Source organism: Azolla caroliniana, unplaced genomic scaffold, assembly GCF_043228905.1.
Source record: "Azolla caroliniana isolate FFs.n. ecotype wild unplaced genomic scaffold, voAzoCaro1.0.p SCAF_9, whole genome shotgun sequence".
Classification (NCBI taxonomy): domain Eukaryota; kingdom Viridiplantae; phylum Streptophyta; class Polypodiopsida; order Salviniales; family Salviniaceae; genus Azolla; species Azolla caroliniana.
Genome location: NW_028230444.1, coordinates 10,671,279 through 10,690,203, shown reverse-complemented (window position 1 = coordinate 10,690,203; position 18,925 = coordinate 10,671,279). Strand labels below are relative to the sequence as shown.

At 40.7% G+C, this 18,925-nt stretch overlaps 1 protein-coding gene across 1 annotated transcript; it reads right to left on the bottom strand.

The window, feature by feature from the left end:
* Nucleotides 1-6,375: 6,375 nt before the first annotated feature.
* LOC147860159 (poly(A)-specific ribonuclease PARN-like) lies at nucleotides 6,376-12,026 on the bottom strand. Its single transcript, XM_087324081.1, has 7 exons — nucleotides 11,530-12,026; nucleotides 10,815-10,945; nucleotides 9,859-10,247; nucleotides 9,111-9,230; nucleotides 7,587-7,713; nucleotides 7,262-7,514; nucleotides 6,376-7,051 (listed from the first exon to the last, which is right to left on the bottom strand). The coding sequence occupies exons 1-7, from the start codon at nucleotides 12,024-12,026 to the stop codon at nucleotides 6,445-6,447; spliced, it is 2,124 nt and encodes a 707-aa protein (XP_087180207.1). The 3' UTR covers nucleotides 6,376-6,444.
* Nucleotides 12,027-18,925: the final 6,899 nt, after the last annotated feature.

Genomic DNA, 18,925 nt, shown 5'->3' with positions numbered 1-18,925 from the left:
TTTCTTTTTGGTTTTGTTCTTCTTTGATTTCTTTCTTTTTTAGGGTTTCGACATTTGGTTTAGGGTATGTTGTCACTTTACACTTCATTTACATTTAAAGGGTCATAATAGTGGTATTTAATTCAACACCTTAATTACTAAATGTGTTCATGGTGTCGTAATAGTCTAAAAGGTGTAAAATTGTCATCATCAAACACTTAACCATATGTTGTTGACCGTACCTTTGTGCCCAGCTTTCAAAAGCTCATTTGCCAAATAAAAATAGAATGGCAAGCACTACTTCTCCCTAGATGGCCACTTAGCTTCCACAATTATTATATGATAGTTTCGCATCTACAAGTTACAACATGATGAATTCTCGTCTTTTGCAATTGTAGATCTTTTACCCTATGATCCTTCTAATCCGCATCGAGCCCTTAACACTTTTGTTCAAGTAAAGTTAGCTCTTACCATTTGGGCTATGTTTGATTGTCACTTTAATATGCAACTCACTCATGTTCCAAGTAAAGTTAACTCTCATAATTTGGGCTTTTTCTTTATTATTTGACTTTATACCATGGAATACTCTACCTATGGATCGTGCGCCAACATAAGAAGATATGACTCCACCAATAGTTACTGACACTATTACCACCACAATGTCAGAAATGAACCTCAAAAGTTATATAGATTTTAACTTCCAACAAAAGGATAAACATGGATACAAAACCTTGAGACCTCAAATACAAACGATGCACCGGACGACCATGATTTATCCTCCAATTCATCTTCCAACATGGCAAAGACACCATGATGCATTGTGCTCTCCATAAATGGTTGTGGTCGATTACTACGACGAGTGAAGGGAATGTGAGTAATTATGCCAATGAATAAAGTGAATGAACTCAAATGAATGCCAATGATTGAAGTTCAAATGAATTCGAACATAATCGATAATGCACATGAATGAAGTGGATGATTTCAATTTCTTCAATGATTTTAGCACTTCGAGAATGATTTCAACTCTTAATGAATGATCGAGAATGCCAATTGTTCGTGAATGATTGAATCTGTGGTCTGATTAATCTCTATAGTGAATGAAAACAGTGCGAGTGATTAATAGACTGTGAATGAAGTGAATGATTTCAGCTCTTAGTGAATGAATTAGTGGCTAGCAGTGAATCAATTTAGTGTGATCGTTAGTCTGATTGTTGCAATGCCATCATTTCACGTAGTTGGGCACCTGCCTATAAATCAATCGGGTTCCCTCCTTTGATATGAGTCAGGCTCCTCGTTAATCAGTAGGGCTCCCTCCTTTTATATGAGCTGGGCTCCTCATTAATCAGTAGGGCACCCTCCTTTGATATGAGTCAGGCTCCTCATTAATCAATAGGGCTCCCTCCTTTAATATGAGCCAGGATCCTCATTAATCAGTAGGGCTCCCTCTTTTGATATGAGTCGGGCTCCTCATTAATCAGTAGAGCTCCCTCTTTTAGTTTTGATATGAGTCGGGCTCCTCATTAATGAGTCAAGCTCGTCACTGGAAAATTTGGAATGTTGAAAATTTGTGAGGATTTCGAACATAATCTTGAACTCCTCGTATAACATTATTGTAGATTACTTTGTGTACCTTAGTGTAGTGTTCACAAAGCCTATATTCTTCATTATTGACTTATTAGGGCGTATGCAACACTAGGAGAGGATTATTTCAACTCTTTGAAGAACCCCAACCAAGAAATTGGCTTTTACTAAAGCATTGCATACACAGTTTATATAGGTATGAATCGAGAATGAAATAAATTCACATTGAGTCATATACAACCAAAATGACATTCAAATGTTGATTTGAGATTACAAAATTAACTATATTGATATGGCCAATAATATACAAAGAAGACACACCACCTTGATTCCAAAATACAACATTGTGGCAACCTTGGTTCCAGAATATACAAAAAAGGCAAGCCGCCTTGATTTCGAAATACAACATTGGTGTCATGTTATGAAGACAACATTTTGGCTTATCAAGAATCATTCTAAACCCACAACTTCTTGGTCTATGTGTTGAACCCTTAACCATTGTAATAACATATATGTTGTGTGATTATAATAATTATATTTTTAATTATTACGAGATATTAGAATATTCTAGAACATTCTAGATTATTCTAGAACATCCTTTAATATTTCATGATGATATTTCTTATCATAAAAATCTAAAATATTCTAGAACATTCTAGAATACTCCATAAGGATCTATAAATAAGTGTCCATACATTCATTTCAACTCATTCGGTTCAAACTGTCAAGACTCATGGGTAGGAGATAGAGTGAGAGAGATAAGACTTGAAATAGAAATGAGATTATATTATGATGAAACAAGATTACAATGAGTAGGCTAAGGGCTAAAGACTAGTTCAAACAATTTTGGATTGGCATCTCTAATGGCATCTCTATGGATCTATCAAAGGTTCAAACAATTTTGGATTGGCAAACACCACAGTCTGTGCGAGATGTACAATGTTTTTTGGGGTTCGCAAACTTTTATCGCAAGTTCATCAAAGATTATTCAAAGATTGTATTGCCCCTCACTCAACTAACGCGCAAGAATCAACCATTTGTATGGGGTATAGATGTGAACTCTGCATTTGAGGGTTTAAAGCAAGCGTTTACATCTGCACCAATTTTAATGCATGTCGATCTAATGAGGCGCTTTATACTTGAAGCTGATGCATCTAATTTCACACTCGGAAGTGTACTATCCCAGATTGGCGAAGATGGCGAACTACACCCTGTGGCTTTTCACTCACGGAAATTTGAAGCCGCAGAAATCAACTATGAGATTCACGACAAAGAGCTTCTTGCCATTGTGGATTCTTTTCAACAATGGCATCATTTTTTGGAGGGTTCTTCTCAGTAGATTATTGTCTACAATGATCACAAAAATCTAACATACTTCCAAAGTGCTCGAGTCTTGAATCGTCAACAAGCTCATTGGTCATAGTTCTTAACTCGTTTTGATTTTGTAATTCTATATCGCCCTGGGATGCAACAAGGAAAAGCAGATGCTTTATCTCGACGTTCGTATATGGAACTTCAACCAAGAGAGGCCGCATTTGAAAGTCAAAAGCAAATCCTCTTAGGTCCTGATCATCTACGAGTAATGACAATACATACTATCAACATACCGGGAGATTCAAGGCTTCTTGATTCCATTCGGGAGTAGATTGCGACCAATGCATTTGCCCAAGAGGTTTTGAGTCATATTATCCCAGATCGTGCTTCCAGCTCCTAATCTCAAAATCCTCGTCTAGACTACACCCAGTTCAGTTGGCATGATGGTTTGCTTTTTCGACAAACTCTCTTGTATGTGCCTGACTAGGGATCGGCAACGGCTCGGCTCAAGCCTAAACCGTTTGACTTAGCCGACTTAAAGCGGCTTAACGGCTCGGTTTAGTCTTGAACTTGCCTTAACGGTTTGAGCTCGACTTGGCTTGGCTTGAGCCTCGCCAAACCGGCTCAAGCCGTTTAAGCCGTTTATAAACTTTAGAGAGAGGGGGAGAGAGAGAAAGAGAGAGAAAGAGAGAGAGGGAGGGAGACAACAGACAAGGGGAAAGAGAGAGAGAGTGTGTGAGAGAGTGAGGGAGAACTACACAAACGAGGAGAGAGAGAGAGAGAGAGAGGGAGGGAGACAACAGATAAGGAGAGAGAGAGAGAGAGACTACATAGAGGGGGGAGAGAGAGAGAGAAACTACACAGAGGGGAGAGAGAGAGAGAGAGAGAGACTACACAAAGGGGGGCGGAGAGAGAGAGGGAGAGAGTCGAGACCACAGATGTGAGAGAGAGAGTGGGAGGGAGAGATTGTACAATGTATACTATATGTATAGTATATAGTGGATCATTTGAGAGAGAGAGAGAGAGAGAGAGAGAGAGAGAGAGAGAGGGAGGTTTCCAAACCGGCCTGGCTTGGAAACCGGTTTCCAAGACGTTTACCAAACCGGTTTAGCCTAAATCGGTTCGGTTCGGTTCAGGTTTGAGATCCCGTAAACGGTTTAGGCTTAGCCAGTTTGGCTTGGATCAGGTCAAATCGGCTAAGCCTAAACCGAATCGTTGTCGATCCCTATGCCTAACGGTCCTTCTCAACTCAAAGTCGTGCAACAATGTCATGACACGCCAATGGATGGACATTTCGGCATCCACAAGACTTTTGAGTTGATTTCTCGCCGATATTGGTGTCCACAGCTTCGCCATTTTGTTACGGATTATGTTCGTAGTTGTGACACATGTTGCTGATAAAAAAAGCCTCGACATCATCCATATGGCCTATTACAACCAATGCCTATTCCGAAGAGCCCATGGAAATCTATTTCCTTGGACTTTATTACGGATCTTCCACCTTCCAAGGGATTTGATTCTATTCTCACGATAGTCAATCGTTTTACGAAGATGACGCATTTCCTTACATGCACAAAGACCATTACTAGTCAAGAGACAACCGATTTACTCATGCGGGAGGCATTTCGCCATCATGGTCTTCTAGATGATATTATCAGTGATCGGGGTCCCTAATTCATCTCGAAATTTTGGCGGCACATGTTCAAACTCTTACATACTTCTTGTAAACTCTCTTCCGGCTACCATCCAGAGACTAATGGGCAAAGTGAGCGCACCAACCAAACAGTTGAACAATATCTACATTGTTTTGTCAACTATCAACAAGATGATTGGGTGAATTTATTACATTTGGCGGAATTTGCTTACATAAACTCCGAACATTCTTCTACTGGATATTCCCCATTTTTTGCTAACATTGGGTACCATCCTCATTGGACGATGCTTGAACATCCTGAACTCTCGAAAAACCCGATTACTGAAGATCGACTCACTCGACTCCAAGAAATTTAGGATATACTTTTTGCATCATTTATGTGATGCCCAAAACACTCAAAAGAAGATTGTTGATCGTCATCGACGTGATTCATCGACTATGTTTCAAGTAGGAGATCGTGTATGGCTCTTACAAGGTAGCATTAAAACCACCCGACCTTGCTACAAATTGGATTATCAACGTTTCAGCCCATATGTGATCTCTGGTAAGATCAATGATGTGATATTTCATCTTGATCTCCCTCCTCATATATGTCTTCACCCGATCTTCCATGTTTCACCTTTGGAGCCCTACACAACAAGCTCTATTCCGAGTCGTCTTACACCTCCCCCACCTCCAATCAAAGTTTTCAATGACTCTAAATATGAGGTTACTGCCATTCTCGACTCCAAGATCATCTGCAATAAACTATATTATTTAATTGATTGGTTAAGTTATACACCTAATGATCGAACATGGGAGCTTGTCGAGTATCTTGCTAATGCCTCCGACATGGTTGTTACATTTCACAACAAATATCCCCATAAACCAAGTCCAAACTCTTGTCTTTCGACTCATAGAACTTATCATCGAAAGGGGGGATAATGTCATGAAGACAACATTTTCGCTTATTAAGAATCGAACCCACAACTTCTTGGTTTATGTGTTAAACCCTTAACCATTGTAATAACATATATGGTATATGATTATAATAATTATATTTTTAATTATTACGAGATATTAAAATATTCTAGAACATCCTTTAATATTTCATGCTTATATTTCTTATCATAAAAATCTAAAATATTCTAAAACATTCTAAAATACTCTATAAGGATCTATAAAAAAGTGTCCATACATTCATTTCAACTCATTCGGTTCAACACCAATCTTTAGCCCTTAGCCTACTCATTGTAATCTTGTTTCATCATAATATAATCTCATTTCTATTTCAAGTCTTATCTCTCTCTCTCTCTCTCTCTCTCTCTCTCTCTCTCTCTCTCACGCACACACACACACCCTCTCTCTTTCGCTATCGCTCTCGTCTCACTCTATCTCCTACCCACGAGTCTCAACAATTGGTGGCAACCTTGGTTCCAAAATATACAAAAAGGCTAGCAACTACATTAGATAGTACATTGAGATAATATATTTGATGTTACAAAATACAACTCCGAATGATTAAAATAACCCTAAGCCTAGAGTCCTTCGTGCCCATTTTGCCATGATTTTTCGAAGGAGCTCCTTCCCATTGCTCCTTCAAGTTGCTCCTTACCCTGCACCACAAGATGCCATCAACCCTAACCCCTTACCAACATTATATGCAATAGAAATACAGTAACCTCACAGTAAATGGTGATGCATATTTCAGCATATCATTTCACAAAGTGAGTTATAAGATTAAAAAATGTCATGCTTCATCAAATGCAAAAAAATGACAATCACAACAGGTCCTATCCCGCACACAAACTAGCGATGAATAAATGGGCCCCATCATCTTGCAATATAAGAGCACTAAAGAGTTTTAAATTTACAAAATTTAAAAGAGATTTATGAAAGCGCACTACCATCCACATTTGCCAAGAAATACTGTAGTCCTAGAGAATTATTCTTGTTGTAATTTGTTTTAGTTGCGATGATCCCAAGTTCCTGCTCTCAGCACAATCTGCAAGTTTATGCATTGAAGGGGCATATTTGCAAAGGAATTCATAAGCTGCGAATCGTGCTACTCTGAATCCACCCACTCCATGCAGTTTCCCATATCTCTCAATTATAGCTAGAAATTGTTCCTTCGCCTCAGCACTGTAAAATCTTGCAAGTGCCGAACTATCATCTAATGGATATATGTCCACTAAATTCTTGGCTTTCAAAGCTTGATTTATTGCTGATTGTAGCGACGATAGAGTAGTTCCACTCGTATATCCCCATAGAAGAGCTACTAACGCATTGGGGTCATCGATTTGCCTTTTTAAGCTAACAATAGAGTTGACTTCATATCCAGTTGACAGATCAAGAACTAGAGGAACTAAGGTGTTCAGATATAACATGTTCACATGTTTTCTTATTCCCTTTTTATTGTTGGTATCAACGAACTGTTTTATCTCACAAGGATCAGTGCTTGTCACATCACACATGTGCGCAAACAAGCACCCTGCCATGTAAGCCTTATTTCCACTATTGCAGATTTTGATTTGTAATCGTTGTCTGCAAGCAAACTCATCCAATTAGCAGCATAATCACATTCTCAATATATTATTCTATGCATTAAGATTTAGGGGCTCCAAAATTCCCCTAGGCTTTCCTCTAAATTGCCAAATGCCTTGAAACTTCCATTGTTTTCACTTCCACCAAAAAATAATCTAGATACTGGACATGCACTTGAAATTCAGTCGTCAAAAGATATTGAGATCATACCTCCCACAATGAGCTCTGTTTGACACCAGTACATCTGATGTTTCAACTGATACCTTTAAGCTTTTCTTGCCACGATCACAACATAATTTCAAGTACAAATTCTCTAATGTACTGTCTTTGTCCAAATGCAGAATTTCTTTTGCAAGATATTTTGTGTCAATAATGCAAGGAAAATGTTCTCTCAGCATGGATGAAAATTTGGAAGCATTCAACGGAAGAGGTTTGAAAAAGCTCCTGAAAATATGAAGAAAATCTGCAAAAATACATATTATAAGCCGCTCCCTAAATTTTTCTCATGCATGAAGTAGCTAGAGAATCTGCTTACCAAGAATACAATGATGCCCTACAACAACCTTTTTTGATTCCACAATGCAATCAATAACATGCCGGAAGCCTATAGACTCAACAAGCTGCCTCTCTTTTTCTTTGTTTTCTCCTTGGTCCAGCTCTTCCTTATTAGAAAGGAAACTGATATCAAATCAGGGTCACTAATGTAAAAAATGCAGGCATAAAGAGTGAGGTGATACTTACATCTCACACACACAAACATAATAAGGGAGAAAAGAAAAATACTTAATAAAAATAAATAAATCTAACTATAAAACTGGAAATGCATACTCTAATCAATAATACTAAACAAATCCTTCGCAGAAGGTACAGATTTTGTTAGCCATTTCATACATTGCACAGACTAGATGCTTTGGCATCTCTAGATATGTTCATCAGTGCTCATATAAAGAGTAGGCCAAGTTTCATAACTTCTTGATTTAGGTATGCCAACACAGTTACTTAAGGTTCAAGGTCATTCACTCCTCACATTAACACGGAGGGGAGAAACCCACTCAAGGAATGAGAAGTTCTTCTGAATGGGGAGGCAGGGGAAGTAGAGAATGACAGAAAGTTCCAACATGGGACGGGTCTCTTAGAATCCTTTCAGTGGGAAAAGAAGAGACCGCATGCAGTTCAGGTACAGTCTGTAGAGATATTACAGATCATACTAAGGATAAGCAAAAGAAATAATAGATTAAGGATACTTAACCACACGGACCACCGCCATGCGAAGGACACGAAACAAACATAAAAAACCATAGATGTCACAATATTGCCTTATGTTATACCTTGGATGTTGAATAACGGATCCAAAGAAGAGAGCTTAGCCTCACCAATAGAGGCTCGACAGCGCCTCAGGATGATGTAATGAAGGGGGCAGCTAGTCCACTTTATATAGCTCAACACCTAGGACTCCCACGTCTCATAGGTCCATATGGGTTTGTCCCAGTTCATAGGATAACTGGTTTCCTGACTATCCTACCCTTGACCCATTAAAATTAGCTATAGAATTGGTCCCTATAACAAGAGACATCTGATAGACGAGAGTCAGGGTCCCTTATTCCTGGGTGGTCCTTATTCAAATACCCATTCCAAGTTCCTCAGGGTGATCATTAGGAGTTCTCAATATGGAAGTTACAATGAACTCCTGTCTATCTGCTTGCTTTCAGAATTGTAGCTCCATTGGAAAGGACATGCAGCAGATTTACAGTGATACACATGCTGTGACTGTGTATAGACCATATGAGATGTCGTCATCTAATCCACTCCTTATTTTCACTTCAAAGCTCTCTAATGAAGGCTAATTTTCCGAATGAGGCTAGTGTTTGATTACATGACGTAGACATCCAGAATATATAAATCATTATCACCAAGTATACAATAGAGCATCCATAATTCAGTATTGAGTTGATTATTGGCATAAATAGCTAACATTAAGACTTCCATGCAGACAGAATGACAGGTTAGTCTTATTTAGATTAGTATAAGCAACTATTATTTAGTTGGCAATGAGACCAACCAGCAAGAGGACTCGCTCTGCCTCGGATGCAACATAGAATATATGCACATTCTTGTTTCTGCTTGAAGGACTTTCTGGTTGAACAACAGCTACCAGGTCTTTGTAATCAAGCTGAATTACCTGCAAACAATCATTCCCATTGGATTATATGATTATCCTTTGGGAATGTCGATGTCTACTTCACATGTAAGCACTAGAAAATGTGTCATTTTGCAGTATCTATATGCATTTCTGAGTTAGTTTCTCATCTCATGCAACCCTAAATGTCTAAGGTGAAGTTGACTTTAAAAACTCACTAGTTTGCACAAAAAGCTGTAGAAACTGACTTGTTTGTACTGATCTAAATGTCTAAAGTGAGGTTGACCTTAGAAAGTAACTTGTTTGTGCCGAAAGCTCTACCAATTAGCTGTTAAAGTTTTATTACACAGGCTCATAAATCCTTTACATATAGGATGCACATTCCCCACAACTAAATATCTTGTAAACAGAAATTGCATATCCCATAATCACCCTTACCAGAAAAGGCATGTAATAACATTTATTGAATCACAATAGTATTCCCTCGGGTAGTAGTTATTACTATTCATGCCTACAACCAAAATTTCTGACAAGGATATGGTAAGCAATTAGTGTGGCAGACAAGATACATGCACAATGCAGCAATGTTTCTGCCAACATCCATTTTAATATTAACTTGATGCACAATTCTCAGAATCATAAATATGTATGGGGGAAATGTTTGCTTCACCTCCAAAAGCACCAAAACCTCGTGATGACCTAGGGATTCCCACTTCATTGATGGACGCAAGAGCCCAGGAGGTTCGCATGATTTATACCATATCACATGTGAATTTGATAACCTCTTATACATAGCACTCCTCAGGTCAGATTCTCCTTGAATGCTCTGACAGACATCTCCATTTAATGTTCTACATCCCTCGTTATTTTCATAAAGCCATTCCAATATTTTATTCCTTATATGTTGTGAAAACATCTTGTCTGCAGGAGTCATTTCCACATTGTTTGAACACCGCTGTCTAATTTTCCCAAACATTTGAACTCCGGCATAATCCTCGGGTTCAAAACCCACTCTGGTTCCTGCCACTGACTCTTGATTTCTGGACATGTATGAAATTCCTGTTACAGGTCAGATCCTATGAGGGTTTACAAATTTTATAGCAATCCATAACTGTTCATAAACTTTTGAGACAGTCAAATGATAAAGCAATGCAAAAAGAATTTTTCATCACAGAATTAAACAAGTTTATTCTTGAAAATTTTGGATGTATTTTAATATCCAGTGTAACAATGTACTACTACCACAAAATAATAATGCCAATTTGAGCAAACAGAAAAAGAAAGGCATAATCAGCCAGCAGGATGCCCATAACTAATATGTGATGGTTTCTGCAAGTATTGCTATATTTCAAAAATGGTTGATATCTATTGACTGGAACCTTGGGCTTGCATAGTACATAAGCCAAACAAAAAGTTCAGTGTTAAAATAATAAAAGAACAGAAATCTTATTTAAAGGCAACAAGAAACCACCTATGCTTAGCAGATAAGATAGCATGGTAATAATCCTGCTACACATGGTTCTATTCTTGTTTCTCTCATAAAAAGTAGACCTCATGCATCCTCTTTTTTAACCCTCTTGTCAAAATTAATTCATAACCAAAACATGAGAAGATGTCTTGGATTACCATGCTGAATGCATGTATTGAAATTGAATCCAAGGTTTGCCATAGCCTCCAAATTTGCAGTTTCACACAAAAAGCTGTCATTGTCTACTCCCAATTTCTGACCATCTCGAGGAAATAAATAGAAGTTGAACCTGCAATTACAAAGATTCAAATTATTTATCTATTCCTCCACCCTGAAAATGAAAATGAAGTTGCTCAATCTCTTGCACTGTTGCACATAATGCAGTATGTTCCATAAATATTCAGAAATTTGGTAAGGTTAGCCTTTTCCATGTAGTTTTTTGCCTAATTTGACATGAGAAGCATTTCACAGGTAGCTTCTCAGAGAAAAACGCGCTAGTCTAGATAACAAGAAGTAACCATCGGGAGACCAGTGATTTTCTTTTACATGATGAGCCTTTGTTTCCAACAAGGTCAGAGAAGTAGAGACCACCGTCAGAAGAAAGAGACGCAAAGAAACTCCTAGAAAGGAAGGAAGGAAGGAAATGGGTTGGTGGAGATGGAAAGCTTAGGGTTTGGAAACAAAACGAAACGAAATGCAGTGTTTCGCCGCTAGAAAGCACAGACACCAAGCTTATAAGAATAGAATGTTAAACTGAAATACAATGGTTGATCAGAGACGAGAGAGACGAGAGAAAGCATGTGCAAAGAAAGCGGGAAGAAAGAAAGAAAGAAAGAAAGAAAGGCAAGAGAGGAAGGAAGGAAGGAAGCTTACGGTTTGGCTACGAACTGAGATCCTCGCCATGAGAAGGCACAGAGTCCGAGCTCGAGCATGGCAAAACGCTGCGCAGAGTCCCTGAGGTTGTGGTAGGAGGTGTCAAGGTCAAGGTCAAGGTCAAGGTCAAGGGTTTGGAGGGAGGGGTGAGTAGGCTTTGCCGTCCTCCTCCCCGTGACACTTGCGTGGATGGACAGGAAGTCAGCTCCACGGATATGCCGTCTGATGCTTGTGTCAAGGAGGCTTCTGAAGTTGTTCCTCGTCACCACTGTCACAGACGAGGAAGGCAATAATAATGTCACATCGCCATCGCCATCGCCATCGCCATGGCCATGACCATGACCATGACCATGGAGGCAGTTACTACTACTACAACTGCTGCTGCTGCTGCTGTTGTTTCTGTGACGGCTACAGCTACGACTGCTACTGTTGCGGTGGCGGAGGAGGAGGAGGAGGAGGCTATGAAAACCTGGTCGTCGTCGAAGAAGACTCATCATGGCACCAAGAATTCATGCGTTGCGTTGTTGTTTGGGCTTTCAAGTACATACATACATAATGTATGTACATGACGACTGTCTTCTCTCTTTCAAAAGCATGAACGAAGAAAGAAGACAGTCATGTACATACATATGTATAGTATAGATTAGTCTGGCAGGAGGCAGCGAGAGTTTTATACATACATACATACATACATACTGCCACATTTGTATGTATATATGTATGTAGCTCGTGTCTAACTACATACTGCCAAATATTAATAAAGAGGGCTAAAGTGAAGGAAATCGTGGGCACAGACGGTGCAGGTCGCTCAGCTGAGGGCACGTACGATTTCCACCGTCTGATCCGATGTGGATAAAAAGTCGACAATGTCTGTCACCAGGACAGCCCAACTATCTTACGGCCTCTGTCACTAGGAACCCAACCAACTCAAAGCTTGACATTAAAAACTTCAAAAACTTAAAAGTAATAAATTGATGATAAAGCAAATCATTAAAAATGAATGGTTTAGTGGTTTGAGTTATTATTCTTAGGATTAGAGAGGTGTAAAAGTTCAAAACTTTTACTTTCTTTTTGGTTTTCTTCTTCTTCTTCGACTTCTTTCTTTTTTAGGATTTCGACATTTGGTTTAGGGTATGTAGTCACTTTACACTTCATGTATTTACATTTAAGAGGCCCTAATAGTGGTATTGAATTCAACACCTTTATTATAAAATGTGTTCATGGTGCCGGAATATGTAGTGTAAAAGGTGTAAATTTGTCATCATCAAACACTTAATCATATGTTGTTGACCATACCTTTGTGCCCTATTATATAACAAAACATTTACAAAGTTTGATTGATACAAGTGAACTTGTTGGCTTTAGTTGCTGGATTGAAAATTTGTTTTTCTATAACTCTTAAGATGCTTCTTTTCATAATTCACTAATGACTTTGTCCTCCAACGTAGATAACCTCTAATGTGCAAAATTCCTGCCAAAGATCAAGCAAGTCGAGAACCTCAAAAGATGAAAAGTTGATGTATTGGAAATTTGTAAAGTGGCCTATGCACGGATTGTTATGATATTGGAATCAAATTTTCTATCATTGATTTCTTAACCAAGAATGCATGCGAGATTTTTAGGTGGAATGCCGGTGAACTATTTTGACAACATGCTCCAACGAAATAGGTCTTTATAGAATGTCAAAAGAGTTATTATTTATTTAATGCTTGTCGAGTTCAAAATAGCTTGAATACACATATGAATGACTTTGGTTGGAAAGTGATTTTGTAGCTCAAAACAATATTGGAAGCAAATACTAGCTGATTTTTGTGGAAATACAAGTCAAACAATGGTCCCCTGATGACATGTTCCTATAGCCAAAGAATTAACAATGTTCTCATCATAGAGCCCCCATGCATTCTTGTGAATTGTTCACTTCTTTTTATAGCTAATAATGAGCTCACTTTTTTTTAAGCTTTCAAGAGCTCATTTGCCAAATAAAAATAGAATAGCAAGCAACACCACTTCTCCCTAGATGGTCACTTAGCTTCCACAATTATTATACAATTGTTTTCACATTTACAAGTTACAACATGATGAATTCTCGTCTTTTGCAATTGTAGATCTTTTACCCTATGATCCTTCTAATCAGCATCGGGCCCTAACCACGTTGGTCTATGTTTGATTATCACTTTAATATGCAACTCACTCATGTCCAAGTAAAGTTAACTATCATAATTTCAGTTTTTTCTTGGTTCTTTGACTTTATACCATGGAATATTACCTCCAAATCATAAGCCAACACAAGAAGAAATGACACAATAACACATTCACATTTCCAAACCCGCTGACGTTCCATGTTCACATTTTCAAACTCACTCATTCACATTCACAATAATATGTAACTCATTCATGTTCGAAGTAAAGTTAAGTTTCATAATTTGGGCTTTTTCATGGTTTTTTGACTTTATACCATGGAATACTCTACCTACGGATCATTCGCCAATACAAGAAGAAATGACACAATAACACATTCACATTTTCAAACTGGCAGGAAGCATTGGACACCACTTGGAATTTCCAAGATTAAATATACATAGCAAACAACTACAAAAAGAGTACTAGAAACGGTAGCACCTATAATATTTCAATTCCACATGAAAGATTCCATATTAGCACGTAAAATATATTACCATACATACATATTGTGAAATGCACATAAGAGGAATCCAAACCAACTTGCTTAGCTTCTTACTTATCGTTCAATTTATAGAAGATACAAAGGTACCCATTTTGGGGTGGCCTAGCTACATGCGTGCCCAAAAGGGTGTGCTAAAAGGGGTGGGGTGATAAAAGGCATGCACTTGCATGAAAGGGACACCGCATTTCCCCCCTAAGAAAAACAAGGAGTTTTACGACATGGGGAAAGGAGGGGTGCTAGAAGATAGGCTTGGGGTAGCATAGGGCTTGATACGGGCAACATCGGTGGTGGTGAATCGGCCGTTGGAATCACATTGGAGCAAGTAAGTAGTTGATTTGATGGCGTGAACTATGGTGAATGGGCCGATCCATCGGTGCATGAGGGATTTGCTGAGATTGCGCCGCTAGACCAGGAAGTAAACAAGAACTTTGGTTCCATTAGCATAAGTCGAGGTAATTCGACCCACGTCGTAGTGCCGCTTCTAGCGTTGTTGTGCAACTTGTAGATTTCGGGAGCTGGCTTGTCGAAGGAGGGGGAGCATTTGTTGGAGATAGAACCCCCAAGTGGCACTATCCATGTTGATAGGTTTGGAATGGATGTCAATGGATGATTCTGATGGGAGCCGAGGGTCACACCCATAGAGTGCTTGAAAAGGGTTTATCTGTGTTGACACATGTACGGATGTATTGTAGGCATGGGTGATGAAAGGCAAGATTCGGTCCCAGGTTTTGTGGCATGGAGTGATGTAAGCGGCAATCTCCTGCTTGAGGGTCTTGTTGAGGCGTTCGGTGAGGCCATTTGTTTGCGGATGGTACAGGGACGTAAACACTTGATGGAAACTTAGTTGAGTTGCAACAACGTTGAGGACATCCCCATGGAACTAGCGGCCCTGATAAGATAAGAGTTGGATAGGACAACCATGCTGAAAAATTACCTTCTGCAAAAGTTGGGAGGCAATTGTTGGCGTAGGGACGTCAGGGATGGCAACAGTTTTAGCCCATCTAGTGAGGTATTATGTTATGACTAGGATATACCTGTTGCCCCTCGAGGTTTCGGGAAAAGGTCCCATGAAATCCCATTCGACAAGCTCAAAAGGTGACGTGACGGTGTTGCGGAAATCCGTGAGTACGTGTAGGATCTTAGACGAGACCACGGGGGTCTTGGACTAGGGAGTAGAGGAGAAATGGGAGCTTGAGCCTTACGACCTTCAAGGTCGAGAGGAAATGAGATAGAATAGGATATTAACAAGGAATGAGAAAATAGAGACAAGATACATCAAGAAGTTATATTAAGAATCCGCAAAACAATTACAACCATGGCCGTGTAGGCTGAACCAACCCACTATAAGAAACCCTAACCGGATAGAAGAAGAAGAATAGTAAAACCCTAAAACCCGAAACCCTAATGGTCTACCCTAAAACAACAAAATGGCGACCCCTTCAAAAGTGACCCCTCACTCCCTTTTATAGTAGTAAGGGGGTGAGGCACATTACAAAAGGAGTGGTCAAATCCCCTTTCTTTCAAAGGAGAATATTCGACCTCGATCTTAGGAGGTGAGATTGATGGGTCTTAACTCCCTCTCCTCTCACTGTCATACTCAATGCCCACTACTCCCTACACCCATACTTCATGTGCCTCCCTCTAGTCTACAAAGTGCACATCACCTTTATACCTTTACATCTTACTTTTCCTCCTTACATTTGTCTTTTAATCCTATGTGACAATTTCCCTAAGTTCATGTGCAATGTTGCACATCTTGTTTTATTCCTCCCGCTCGGGTCGAAAATCCTCACAACAACGGTGATGGGCTGGAGTGTTCGAGCGGGCTTGCCCGCAAGTTTGATGTGTTGACACAAATCACATTGTTTGATGTAGGTAGAGATAGAGTGTTGCACGTTGGGCTAGTAATACTTGAGGCGTAATTTTTTGGTTGCTGAAGTGTAGCGATTTGTGGCAATGGTGGCGGAAGATCAGATGTCTCGGGGAGAAATTGGATAGCTTGGAAGTTGACATGAGAGACACTATCAGTGACCAAATTGGTTACACCTTTCTAATAGGGAGGTTAAACAGATAATCTTGGAGTGCCAGTGTCCTTCGCAACAAGCGGCCTGGGGGGTGAGGTTGATGGATAAGTGAAAGCAAGGGATGGTGGTCAAATTCAACCGTATCTTGTCCACCATGAAGGTATGGGTGAAGACGATGGAAAGACCAGACGATTGCAAGTAGTTCCTCCTTGGTGGTTGAGTAGTGGCGTTCAGCCGGCGTGAGAGTGCGGTTAATGAAGGCGACCGCCTTTTCTTGGTCGTGGCAATCGACTTGTAGGAGGACGGCTCCTAACCCATGGTTTGATGCGTTTGTCTGCAATGTGAACGGCTGGTCAAAGTTAGGATGGGCGAGCAACCCCGATTCCTAGACCATGGTATTGAGGCAACAAAAGTTATCTTCGCAAGCAGGATCCCAAATGAATGACACACCTTTCTTCAAGAGTTAGCAGTGGGGAAAAGTGACCAAGGCGAGGTTCGGAATGAAGCAAAGGGAAAAGGTGATCATGCCCAAAAAACGTTGCAATGATTTTATTGAGGTGGGGCGAGGGTAGTCGGTGATGGCAGCTACCTTTACAGGGTCTATACGGATTCCGTCGCCAAAGATGATGAAGCTGAGAAAACAGAGGCTGATGCTTCCCCATTGACACTTTTTCCATTGGAGTTGCAAGTTATGTTTAGTTATGCAAATGAGGACTTCAACAAGAGTTTGTAGATGGTCTGACAGGAACTATACACTCCCGATGAACAACGCTCGGCCACAACCGAGCCTAGAATAAAACACAGAAAACAGGGAATGAAAGGACAACACGATAAAGAGAAGAGTACACAGGATGTTTACGTGGAAAACCCAAACTCGGGAAAAACCACGGCAGCCCACGGACCACAAACTATCACTATATCATAATGTACAATAAGAAAGCACCGAGGCCACGACCTCGAGCTTGCTATCTTCGCCACAGGCGGCGGTTACAATCAGAGGCAACGACCTCTTCCTCTCTCTCACTCTCTTTGTACACAGTTGCGCACTCTAATCTTGCACCAACAAGAATGACAACAACCACATTCAACAGTTTGCCCTAAGTCATATTTATACTAATATGACTTTTTGGCTATTTACAAATATAGCCACGATGGACTCTCAGAAACATATTTACGAATATGTCTCTTCATCCGGTGAGCACTCCTCATCGGGCCTGCATCATCCGGCGTTTGCCGGGTACTCGTCATCCGGTTCTCACCGGGTCTTCCGTTTCCGGGTACTCCTCATCCGGTTTCGGCCGAGTTTGATCATTAGTACTATTCTTCTCACTTCCCATCCGGACGGACCTGTTTCCTAACAAACTCCCCCTTCACTCCGGCATGGGATGTCTAACTAATCCGATCCGCTTCCGGCATGCGTCCAGCTTGTCGAGTATCAGTACTTTGGTCAACATATCTGACCCGTTCTCGGTCGTGTGGATCTTAGTCAGCGCAAAATCCTGGTCATCTACTCTTTCCCGGATCCAGTGATACCTTCGCCGGATATGCTTTGTCCGGGAATGGTAGGCCGCATTCTTAGCAAGGTGGATGGCACTTTGACTGTCGCAATAGAGTCGGTATTCATCTTGCCGGATACCGAGCTCTCCGATGAAGTCCTTCATCCATAATATTTCCTTGTCGGCTTCCACAGCCGCCATGTACTCCGCCTCCGTGGTTGACAGCGCAACCGTCTTCTGCAACCTTGACTGCCATGAAACAGCTCCCCCTGCATATGTCATTACATACCCGGATGTAGACCGGTTGGTATCCACATCAACCGACATGTCCGAATCGGTAAAGCCATCAAGTTGAGGTTTACCGGAGCCGAATCGGAGACACATGTTCGAAGTGCCCTTCAAGTACCGGAGTATCCATTTGACCGCGTTCTAGTGCTCCTTGCCGGGATTGCTCATAAACCGGCTCAACACTCCGACTGCGTATCCTATATCCGGTCGGGTACACACCATTGCGTACATTAAGCTCCCGACGGCAGAGGCATATGGAACCTTCATCATATCAGCCTTCTCTGCTTTCGTCCTCGGGCTTTGCTTACCGGATAACCTGCAGTTTGCCGGAAGTGTCAATCCGATCGGTTTCGCATCTGACATGTTGAACCGTTGAAGCACCTTTGTCACGTATTTCTCCTGTGACAGCCACAGTTGCTTCGTTGGCCGGTTCTGGATGATATGCATCCCCAGCATCTGTCTTGCCAGACCCAAGTCTTTCATCGCGAAGGTTCGGTTGAGAGCCTTCTTCAGCATCCGTATTTTGGCTTGATCCCGTCCGACGATCAACATGTCGTCCACGTACAGGAGGAGTATCAGGAAGTCGCCTCCTTCGAACTTCTTCACAAACACACAGTGATCGGCCTGCGTCTTGTGGTACCCTTGATCGGTCATGAAGGAGTTGAACTTCCGGTACCATTGTCGGGGAGCCTGCTTCAGTCCATACATGCTCTTCTCCAATCGGCATACCAGGTGCTCCTTCCCCTTCTCCACAAATCCTTCCGGTTGCTGCATGTAGATTTCCTCTTTGAGGTCACCGTGAAGGAATGTCATCTTCACGTCCAGTTGCTCTACCTCGAGGTCCATGCTTGCCGCTATACTCAGCACCGTCCGGATGGAGGTCATCTTTACTACCGGGGCAAATA

Bases quoted from the DNA above. Each gene is read 5' to 3' on its own strand.
- LOC147860159 (XM_087324081.1), bottom strand. From the start codon at position 12,026: ATGATGAGTCTTCTTCGACGACGACCAGGTTTTCATAGCCTCCTCCTC. The intron at 10,946-11,529 runs GTAAGCTTCCTT...TTGTAATTGCAG, and splicing joins TCTCAGTTCGTAGCCAAACC to GTTCAACTTCTATTTATTTC. The intron at 7,515-7,586 runs GTAAGCAGATTC...GTATTTTTGCAG, and splicing joins AGGGCATCATTGTATTCTTG to ATTTTCTTCATATTTTCAGG.